The 11,924-nt window shown below is 42.4% G+C and overlaps 1 protein-coding gene across 1 annotated transcript in view; it reads right to left on the bottom strand.

Moving 5' to 3' along the window:
• Positions 1-11,924, bottom strand: part of si:ch211-212o1.2 (uncharacterized protein LOC492735 homolog) — a 30,376-nt gene that overhangs the window by 7,069 nt on the left and 11,383 nt on the right. The window contains exons 2-3 of the mRNA XM_036584903.1: positions 7,049-7,168; positions 4,885-4,976 (exon numbers count right to left, since the gene is read on the bottom strand). Coding sequence (XP_036440796.1) covers positions 4,885-4,976; positions 7,049-7,168 — 212 coding nt within the window. The remainder of the gene's footprint in view (positions 1-4,884; positions 4,977-7,048; positions 7,169-11,924) is intronic.

Below are 11,924 nucleotides of genomic sequence, written 5' to 3'. Positions count from 1 at the left end.
AACCAGGCGGCTGACGGGCGCGCGGCCTCCCCCGCCCTTAACCTGATCCCTTTCACTCCTCTCTCTCTCTCTGTGTCAGCTCTCTAGCTCTCTTTTTCTTTCTCTCTCTCTCTCTCTGTCTTTCTTTCTTTCTATCTGTGTCTCTCTCTCACTGTCGGTCTCACCCTCTTTTTTTTCTCTCGCTGTTGGTCTCTCTCGCTCTCTTTTTCTTTCTTTCTCTCTGTCTGTCTCCCTTTGTCGGTGTCTCTTTCTCTTTCTCTGTCTCTCTCGCCGTCAGTCTCTCTCCCTCTCTTTTTCTTTCTTTCTCTCAGTCTCTCTCGCTCTCTTTCTTTTTCTCTCTTTGTCGGTCTCTCTTGCTCTTTTTCTTTCTTTATCTGTCTCTTCGTGAGTCTCTTTCTCTCTATGCCCATCTGTCTCTCTCCCCCGTCTCAGTCTCTCTCCCTCTTTCTCTCCGTCTCTCTCAGTTTCTCTCCGTCTCTGTCGCTCTCTTTTTCTTTCTTTCTCTCTCTGTTGCTCGGTCTCTCTCCCTCTCTCTCTGTCTGTCGCTCGGTTCCTCTCCCTCTCTTTCATTCTCTCTGTCCGTCTTTCTGTCTGCGCTCTTGGCCTGCCTCTCTCTCTCTCTCTCTCCCCCCAGCGCTCCTCACTCTTAAGTGCCCATTTAATCACGCTCATTAGCGACTCTCCCTCAAGTTGCCGCTCTTTTTTCCATATTTGACGCGCGGACAGAAAGCCGTATATAGGCGGTCGCTAAGTGCTGTCTTTAATCTGCCGGTTAAAGGGGCTTAGAGCGCTGCGTTCTGAAGGGGCCGTAAATTCCCTCGCTCTTTTTGAAGTCCGATCACTCCCAGGTGGCGGATCCTAATTATCCTCGACAGCAGAAGGATCGGCGGTGGCTGTGGAGCCGAGAAGAAGTCTTCCTCCTCCTCCTCCTCCTCTCTCACCCCTCCTAGCCGTGAGCTGAGCCGTTTAACGCCGCAGACAGACGCTGATGAAAGAGCGGAGAGCGGCCCCCTCAGCCCGGGCCACAAGGGTGCTGGACGGTCTGTTCACACTGCCCGCTCTCTCCAGGGCCCGCAGACGGCTCGTCCGCACACTCCGAGTGGCAGGACAACAGTGAGCCTTGGCCATAGCGCGACACTCAACACAGACTCCTCTTTATCCTCCACTCAAACCGGTCACACTCCTGGTCTCCTGGTCATCTTCATGTACACTCTTAAAAATAAGGGACCATAAAGGATTCTTTGGAGTGACGCCTTTGAAGAACAACTCTGGGTTCCCGAAAGAACCTTCCACTGGATGCTTCTATGAAAAGCTCAACTAAAGAAATTTGACTGAAAGCCTCTTTAGGACACCAAAAGCAGAATACACACAGACTGCTATAGCCAGACACGCATCCTGTAACCAGCTGCACCAGCTGAATCAAGTTCAATCGCAAGTTAGGGCAGTCTAAGTGCAATTAAGTTGCACCACGAAAACATTAAAATATCCAGGCTGGTAGATTTCTGTTCCTAGAGATCTACCAGCCTGGAGAGTTACGACTCGACACTGCCTATGATATTCAGATGACCCTGCGAGACTTTATCATTTGGGTCAGGTGTGGTAAACAGGGGTTGGAGCTAAACTCTGCAAGGTGGCAGATCCCCAGGACCAGCATCAGGCACCCCTGACCTAAAACAATGGTCACCAACTCTCCTCCTGGGGAGCTACTTTTCTGCAGAGGTTTGTTCCAACCTGCATCCAACATGCTGCCCTGTCCTTACTTAACACTGATGCATCTGATCCAGCCAATCAAGGACTTCTGAAGAAGTTAATTAGCTGGAGTAGGCACTGCAGTTTGTGGTTGGAACTAGACTTTGCAGGAAGTGTTGCACAGAATGATGCTTTCACCATCTGCAGCAATCAGTAACGCAATCCGCCAAACAGAAAATACTACAGCCATGATCTTATTACAGTAAGGTGACTAATGTTCTCTTTAAGTGATGTATTTTTATTTCAGGTAAAGAATATCTGTCAAATTAATCAATCAATGATGGGCATTTTAAGTACTTTTATAGTCAAGTAGCACAACAGAGTTTGAAAAAAAAGAAAAAAAAGTGAGACGTATATTTATTTATTCACAGCACCAGTATAATAACAGAAACAGCGCTGGGCTACTTGTATGGAAAATTAGGTGGCTGTTTAAAAGAAAAAAAAATACTATTTAGCCACTGTTTAACTTCAATACTACTCACTAGCACCAAACAGATTCCTGCTCTGTATGTTCTGACAACAAGCCTTTTGGTGCAAGACAAAGCTGTTGGACTGAAAAAACTTTTTTGAAGTTTCACGAGATGCTGCCTTTAAAATGTATGCAAGAGTTTTGTTTGAACCCGCGAGACACTTTTTTTTGTAGGTCTGTTTTGCTCTAGCACCGTTTTGACACATGCATGTCTCTGTATATCATGCAAAAACAACAGTCTGTAGTTCGCTTTGCATGACAGTCAAAATCCCCTTCCTGTAAAAGTAGCCGTTTCTTTGCCATGCTAAACAATGAAGGAGATTCACAGGGCTTGCTTGCAAGGCTAAACAAACTAGATAGACAAAGTGGTGTATTCCTCTCTGTTATATATCCTTAATGTGTGCTGCTTGTTTCGTTCTGGTTTGGAAGAAATTTAATGACAAATTAGCAACGCACAAATAGTGACTGGTAATTTTACACCTCAAATCAAAACAACCTTTTTTATGGCAGACTTTGCACCTACTAATGCATAGGTATAAATTTTAAGTTATGACTTGAGGCTATGTTGAAACTATATTACTTGGTGCAGACATTTAAATTTTACTTGCTCGTAAATTCACAGTTCACATTCAAACTAGGCTACGATTGGACTTGCATTCAGCTGATGCAACTGGCTACAGATCGTCCTCTGCCCTGCTTTACCCCACTGAGCAATAGCAAAGCTGGGTGAATTCCTGAGCGAATACTCTGATCAAGATTGGGAATGGGATGTCTAAGCTGTTCTACAGGGGTTTACCAACACCTTAACTACCCTCCCTAGCAACACAACGACCCTGTCAACGAAAACACAAAAACACCCTTAAATTCATCACTCCTACCTGTCCAGCACAAAAAGAAAGGGCCAGCTGCTTTTTAATTGGACAGGCAGAGGGTGACCTTTTCAGCGATTGGGCGAGGAGAGGGCGACTACGGTCTGCATTAATTTGGGCCTCCTGGGTATTCCTGCCCCCTGTGAGGTAAAGCAAGGGGGGGGGTAGTGTATGACTCAGAGCTCCAGGAAACCAGCACTGGGGAACCCCCAGAGAGGATGTGGCATTTTCCTTCATCCGGCCATGAGCTTGGTAAACCACAACAGACCAATAAAGCAAAGGCTGATATGAAAATTAAACAGGGGTCATTTGTTAAAATCAAACACACTAATATGCTAAGAGGTCACAGTGTGTGTGGGAGAGTGTGAGAACATGGTGCATTAATACTGATCCATAAGATCTGCCTGCATTAGTAATATGGATTTTGGGAGGTGCCATTATGTTAAAATATGTGAAAATATGTGAGAATATGTGAGAATGTGTGAGTGCACATGAGAAAACAGGTGCAACCAACCACAGCTCTGAATGTGATCCATCCTGACCTCTAATTTATTAACATTACTTCCTAAAAGATATAGGCTAGTATGCCTACTTGTCTGAATAATAAAAGGTAAAGGAGAAATGATTTTTCATGTAACATGTCTACTATATACATGGAATAGTGTCTTATAGGTTAGTTCATTGTCCATTCATTTACTAATAACTGTATCAAATACACGCATTTCTTCTTTAAAAAAGTCACTTTTAGACCCAAAGCTTGAAATGTCTAGATCGTTTCACTAAAAGAAAAATTTGTCACTGAGAATAAGGTTTCGATTGCCCTCAAAATCATTACATCAGAGTACTTCTGACAAATAAATACTTTAACCATCCAATCACTCAGTTAAAGTACTTCAGCTACTGTGAAAAACAGGTGCAATTTTGCCTGCTGCATGAGTGTAAAATATATGAGAAGAAATGTCACACAGCTGAAAACTACCACTTATCCAGTTAAAACTGGCTGCACATTTAGGCATTAAGGTAACATGTAGAAATAACTACATGACTTGACATACACCCTGAAGAACAGTGATTTAAATGACTTCCTCCATTTCTCAATGTCGTCTTTGCAAGTTTTAACTGGGGAAATTTAACTCAAACTGGCAGTCTGCCAGACTATAATGAACATTCATATCAAAAGAATAAATGTGCTAGTCCTCATGCTGAATAAAAGAGGCCTAGACATTTTCCCAAAAGTTTCCCAAAGCCCTCAACCTTTGAATACTGGACTGTTAGTCTCAAGTGTAAAAGCAGTTAAATGTACTGAAAGTCAAAACAAAAATAACTGAGCAGATAAATGAGTTTTTAAAGAAGTCTCTGTCCTTTTAGGTGAGACATGAACAGAGGGACTCTGTGTTCATTACATGACTGTTGAAGTCCTTAGCTACTTTTCTTTGCAGATGGTTACGATGGTAAACCCAGTTTCCCTCTACTTCTCTTCTTGTTCTTTGTGGTCAGCGACTTACTCAGAAGTCTTGACTTCTCTTATCTGCGTTGTATGAAACAGTCTTGGTCAGCTATCAGCTGTAGTGGCAATGTGCTAGACTGTTAATAACTAATAGGGCAGTAATACGTATCAAACCTCCCACAACTGAATAAACAGAAATGAAGCTAAGGTTGAGTACTGAAGACTTTCCATTGAAGAATTTATCTGGCTCAGTGGTCAGTTTCAGCAGTGATATAGTCTCATCTTCTACAGCCTCAGACAGGCATCAGTAAACTGATCTGAGATCAGCCCTTGGCCTGTCATTCACTCACCTTCCCAATGACAGGGATGTCCACAGAGCCCCAGGTATCAGCTCCCCAATGAACCATTCCAGAGGCAAAATCTGCCGTCACTATACCAGCCACTGAGAGAGAGGGAGAGAGGAGAGGGGAGAAAAAAAATAAATAAATAATAGTAATAATAATAATAATACTACATACACACTATATACATATACACATATACATATATATATATATATATATATATATATATATATATATATATATGTGTGTGTGTGTGTGTGTGTGTGTGTGAGAAAGAAAGAGAGAGAGAGAGAGAGAGAGAGAGAGAGAGAGAGAGAGAGAGAGAGAGAGAGAGAGAGAGAGAGAGAGTGAGTGAGTGAGTGAGTGAGAGTGAGAAAATGAATCCTCCAGTAAACAAGATTGGGTTATTGTATGTTCCTGTTACAGTTAAACTGATGTTGAAACTCAATTACAATATAATCTGATTACAGAAAAACAAATTCAAACACTTAATAATCCCATCATAATCAGATTTTTGTAGTTACCAGATTATTCAAATTGTCATGTGAACATCATCTAAGGTCTAGAAATCTGATTAAGAGAGCTGGATTTTAGCTCTCTTAGATTTCTCAGCGTTTAACAGCGTTTAACACAGTGCCGCAAGACGGCAGCAAAACATTTTTGGAGCGCTGCTGAAACCAACTACATACTTTGCAAAATGAAGGATTAAATATTCAATACTCATGTAGAGCCAAAGTTTACCATTATATGATAGCTCAAGTTCATGTAAACACGTTGACTGGATTACTGACAAAATCATTTTCTGCAGTTGTCGAATTATTAAGTGCATATAAACGCACTCATCGTTGCAGACAACAGCATAATCATTACAACATTTCAGATCAGTTTAGGCCAAAGCTTTTAGCAGAACACTAACATTAAATTCATCTCTTGCAAAAGCAAGACAGAAAGATAGATAGAATGACAGGATGTAAGAAGGGCTGTGATGATAACCACATTACTCCAATACCACAGTCATGTGATTGAGTTCATTAATGTCATTACAGCAATTTTTTTTCTCCTTTTTTTGCTGATGAGAGTGCATATGGTGTGTCACATGAAGTATTAACACAATAATCATTGTTTAAATATCAACGTTTTCCATCCTGTTCAAAGGATTCTGGAGAAACAAAACTTTTCAGTTGCTGGTCACTTCAGCTTCATGTACAAGGAGGACAAACAGTCCACTAGATGTATGGGGGATTTCTTCTGTGTGTGTCTGATTATTATTAATTATTTCTAGGCTTGAGTACTTCTGATATCTAGAGATAACTTTCAGATGAATATGTACAAACACAATACAGACATAAACGACAGAGGCATAATGTAAACAGTTGCAAGTGCTTATAGTGAACACACATCTCTCATGTCTCATTACCATTACAACTGACGCTAACCGGTTGACATTATTTGATTCTACAATGGCCATGTCTAGCCCTAAGCCAAATGGTATGTCGCTAATTTGGGCACATCTTGGCATTGAGCCAAATGATAAAAGGCAGATTGTAAATTTGGACAAGGCAATATGCCGCATTTGTAGGAAAAAATTATCTGTCTCACAAGGAAATGCATCTAATCTAAGACCACATCTTAGAATTAACCATCCTACGGCGTGTGCCGGACTTGGCAGCAGCGCACCTGCCTCAGGAGGAGGTACAACCTCAGGCCAGCAGTGACAGTTGGGAGTTTTCGAGGCCTTTGTGAGAGGAGCGAAGTACCAACATGACAGCGCCACAGAACAGGTTCGATGTGGGATTTCTGTCACTCACTCGACTTTTGCTCCGTCAGGCCTTAGTTTCTATATCTATCAAAATTGTATTATTTTATTTACTGGTGGGATATAATGCTTTTTCAGCCCAGTAAGAAAAAAATCTGTACCATCACAGCCCTAGACATAAGAAAATCATGAATTAGTTTAGGCATTTCATAAAGTCTAGTTATTAAGAGGTTTGGCTTTGCTTGAATTGTAAACTCAAAGCCAGTGATGTTACAATACTGAGACAAATATATATCATTTGATCTAATGTAAAGTGTACATCCTTCAAAATATGCCATGTAACTTTATTTCAGCATCTTAATCGTTTCCCACTGCCACAAAAAATTCAGATTAAATCCATGAACATCAACTTACCAATGCCAAAGATGATTCTGTAGATGTGCACTGTGGAGAAGTTGATGAGGAGTAAGGAGAAGTTGATAGCAAAGAGCGAGAGGCACAAGATTACACAGATCCACTCCTGCAGCCGCTTCCCTGCAAAAACACATTCCCACATTCCTTATAAGCACCAATATAACCCGCATCATAGCCAAAAGGTCCAATAATTAAAGAAGTATTGCTGAAAAAAAAGTAAAGATAAAAATGATTTTATAGTACAGTAGTTTTATAAGAAAATTACCCTTCCACCCTTCATTTCTTTAATTTTCAGTCAAAACATCCATTAAGAACAAGTTCTTAATTTTTCGTGTGATATTTTTGAGGAGATTAGATATAAGGAGGGAGAAAATCAAAGCCTTCAAAAATTATTGGCGTTAAAAACATTAAACAAAAAAGAAAACAGGATTCCTGACAACCGCGTAAGACCTGACAGACCACCTAAACTGTCACCATTAGAGCTTCTGTCTTTAAGAGATGAGAGAATCAAGCTCCACTTCTGCTTCACATCTGAAAAATTCATCCTTCCACTGTGAGAAGACAACGCAACGCTATGGGGCTGAAAGGATATGTAGCTGTCAAGAAGCCTCTACTGAGATAAGAAAATTGACAAAAATGAAGAAAATTTACTAAATCAGAATAATGGACAGGCCACCCCAGACCTCATTATGTGTATAGGATTACTTGGATTGTGTGAAGCAGAAACCAACCAATTTCTAAGACTGAATTTTGCAGGTGTGGAAAAATATCCCTGCAGATTTCTTTGAAAAAACATGAAAGCAAGTCTCCTGAAAAGAATGGAAGTATATGAAAATACTGAAATCCATTAAAATGTACCTCCTCAATGAATGGACAGTGATTAGTTTGCAATTTACAAGATAATAATACATATTATATTCAAACAGAGCCTGATAGACACACTCATTCATTGCATATTTTTTTGCCATAGTGTTTCATCCAGAGAGGTCTACATACCTTTATTTTTAATTGTCTCCAAAAATAGATTTACACAATGAAGTTAAAACAATTGCATGTATAAAAACAGATAATCAGTTGGGCATCTCATTAGTAATGGAATGATCCTGTGGTCACTCAGCAGTAGTAGAGTTCAGAGATAGCAGCAGACAACATCACTCAGAACTCTGAAAGGTCTTCAGGGTCAGCGGACAAGAGACGAGTGTGCGCGCATGTGTCCCATTATGGTGAGTGCCCGGGAGTAATCGGCCGGATGAAGACAAGTTGTAGAGTGAGGCTGGGGTCGTGATCTCCGCTGATGCTAGTATGGGCCTGACACAGCTAAAAACACACAGGTCAGCTGTGAGGGCACGAGAGGGGGGCCGGGGCAGGGCTGGCCCAGACCACCACGATCGCCGTCTGACCCAATGGCCGGAGTGAGAGAGAGAACGAGAGAGGGAATGATTAAAGCACTACTGCATTATTCACTCCAGGCAGCCCTGGACACCAGACATCAATCCTATCTCCATCTCCCCATCTCTTCATCTCTCTCCCTTCATCCCTCGCTCCATCTCCATTTTCGTTCGTTTGCATATTCGGTCGTTAACTGCAGGAAACTATTTCGGTTCCTTCTGCTCTTTTTTGCTTGCTCCGTCCTTCCCTTCTCCTTCTCTTCCTCTCTCTGGTTGTGCAGGCGTGGTGCCTGGAGTGGCACAGTGGAGTCAGCTCTTCTGAAAATTTAATGCCATTAGAGGATCTGCCTTGAGAAGACGGAGAAGCTTGAGGAGGTTGAGAGGAGGATATTGATGACAGCTATTTATAGCATCTCAGTGGGCCAACTTATGGCAAGCGTCTGAACAATAGACCATGCTAGAGCTATAACACACACACACACACACACACACACACACACACACACACACGCACATACACACACACACACACACACACACAGAAACTTGTCAACATGCACACACATCATCTATGATCACCTTACACACCAGCAGATCAAATGGATATTCCATATCTTTATTAGGATATCCCATGACCTGGTCCTGCAGCATGACTGCTCTACACGTTGCACGCCAAGCTGTTAGCCTTGAAACACCTGTTTCAGCAGAACACAGGGCCACCTGACACCTGAGCCTACACTTCCCTCAGCTGATCTTCACAGAGCTGATGGTGGAAAGCTGAAGTGAAAAGCTCCAGTCAAGTGTGAGCTGCTAAGGCAGATCAAAGTTGACCCCACAGCATGTTCTCTTTAGCATTAGTATAAATCATTGTTAATGTTTTACCCTGTACAAACACACACACACACACACACACACACACACACACACACACACACACACAGCACTTTCTTAGGAATACCTGTACACCTACACATTCATGCCATTATCTAATCAGCTAATCGTGTGGCAGCAGCGCAGTGCATAAAATCACAGAGATATGAGGCAGCAGCTTCAGGTAATGTTCACATCAACCATCAGAATGGGGTAAAAATGTAATCAGTGATTTTGACTGTGGCATGATTGTTGGTGCCTGACAGGCTGGTTTGAGTATTCTGTAACTACTGATCTGCAAGGATTTTCACACACACACACATAACAGTTTCTAGAGTTTACTCAGAATTGTGCAATAAAGAAAAACATCCAGTGAGGGGCAGTTATGCGGATGGAAACACCTTGTTGATGAGAGAGGTCAACAGAGAATGGCCAGACTGGTTTGAGCTGACAGAAAGGCTACCGTAACTCAGATAATCATTCTGTACAACTGTGGTGAGCAGAAAAGCACCTCAGCACATTGAACATTGAGGTGGATGGGCTACAACAGCAGAAGACCACATCAGGTTCCACTTCTGTCAACAAAGAACAGAAAGCTGAGGCTGTAGTGAGCACAGGCTCACCAAAACTGGACAATTGGCTGGAAAAATATAGCCTGGTCTGATGAATCTCTATTTCTGCTGAGGCATGCAGATGTTAGCAAATAGCATGACTCCAAACAGCATGACCCAGCCTGCCTTCTGAATTATATTGGCATTTTTTATACAATCCAGGTCATTTTCATGGGGGGGCCATATTTTGTTTTTTGTTTTTTTTTTGCACTGGGGACCATAAGACAGTTGTTATGCCATAGGTGTGAGGAAGAAACAGTGCCAAGTTGCGCTCCACTTCAGGGTACATGGCTAAGTTTCCAAAAAGAGGTGCTGTTACCATTACTAGGTTTTGTTACTACATTACAGTGAGGGCAATCCCAACAGTATGACCAATACTAAGGGAGTTTTAGGCAAGGCAAAATTCAGAAAGCAATTCACTTTGGAATTACTACTCAGCAGACTTGGGAAAACAAAGGACAGATTTGTTTTACACAGATCTTGTCAGTAATCACTTATAATACGTCCTCATGTAAAACTAATCCAACACGAACAGGGTTCCTGACACCTTTTTCAGCACTCGCAGATTTAGAGACAGAAAACTAAAAACGAACAGCCATTTACTCGCTCTCACGTTCACCACCTATCTCCAACACACACACACGCACGCACAAACAAACACATGAGCCTGCGCAGCAGTGGGGCTGCTGTCAGGTGATCAGCGTCAGTGGTTGGATCCTCATGCTCCCCGGCGAGGGCAGAAACTAGGCCAGGCCTCAGCAGAGCCGCTGCCGCCGCAGCACCGTCCCCCTGTCCGCGGGACCTGAGCCGCGCGCTCATTAATACAGTCCTGACAACAGCGCGCTCCCCAGCAGCCCCCCGCGCCAATCGCTCACACCCTCGCCCCCTTCCCTGCTCGCTGGCGTGGGGAATTAACCTGGGAGGGGCGGCGGGGGGTGGGAGGAGGATGGAGGATGTGGGGGGGGTTGCTAATAGGCTGAAATTAATCAACGACGCCTGATTCGACGCAGAGGGGCGGCTGGAGTGCCAAACAACGCCCCGTGAATGCTAATGGCGCTCCTGCTTTCCTTCCCTCGCTCTCACTCGTTTAACTTCTGTAGGCACCTATAGCAGACCCAAATGCGGCCTCCTCCATCACCCGGCTGCGCCGCATTTTCAGCGCATGTGCATTATCGTGGCTCCGTACAAGAAAAATCTCTCTCTCTCTCTTTTGAGGGCACAGGTGAAAATGCAGACACTAGTACCCCATCAATTTGGTAAAACTAATGCATTTTTCAGAAATTTGCACATTATCGCTGCTGTGAGAAAACGTTGTATCTCTGAAATGGAAAAGGGATACATACACTGATCATACACTGTAATGGACAGGTGGCAATGGTGGTTATAAAGATTTTGAAAGTTTTCTTAGCACAGCCACAGGGCATATTCTATGTATCAGTGAGCATAATCAATACGCGAGTATAAGAACATTCCACAAGTAATGTATCCTGACACTCTGGCAATGTAATTACAGTGTCTTCTTCTGAATTGTACGATGCAGTGCATTATACTGTACTTTGATCTAAAACTTGGTCCAGTAACCTTCTGGAGCACAAGTGAGTATGCTGAAACTCTGTCAATGCCCTTGAACCCTACCAATCACAAAGAATTGGACTTAAATGGGAATCCCGCTGAGTTTTCATTGAGCTGTAAAAAAGGTAATTCAGAGTGGTTTGATGTGAAATGCTCCATTCACAGCTTTGATGAGAGAAACCAGGCATCTGACCTGTTTAGTGCTTCTAAAACTAGTCCTACACAAAATGGTCATGAATATACTGCCTAATGTCTGAGACATTGTTTTATGATTGTTTTGAGAAGGTTTTGGCCTAAAATGTTTTTATATTATGTTTTTATCCATTCATAGCAGAGGAGGTGTACATGTAGGATGTTGTAAGACAGAACAGTACCCAAAGAAACTTTTTTCCTCACTAATATTTCACCACTATATCATTATCATCATTACACATA

This window comes from Colossoma macropomum, unplaced genomic scaffold (assembly GCF_904425465.1).
Source record: "Colossoma macropomum unplaced genomic scaffold, Colossoma_macropomum, whole genome shotgun sequence".
Lineage (NCBI taxonomy): Eukaryota > Metazoa > Chordata > Actinopteri > Characiformes > Serrasalmidae > Colossoma > Colossoma macropomum.
This window is presented reverse-complemented; position numbering and strand designations above follow the sequence as displayed.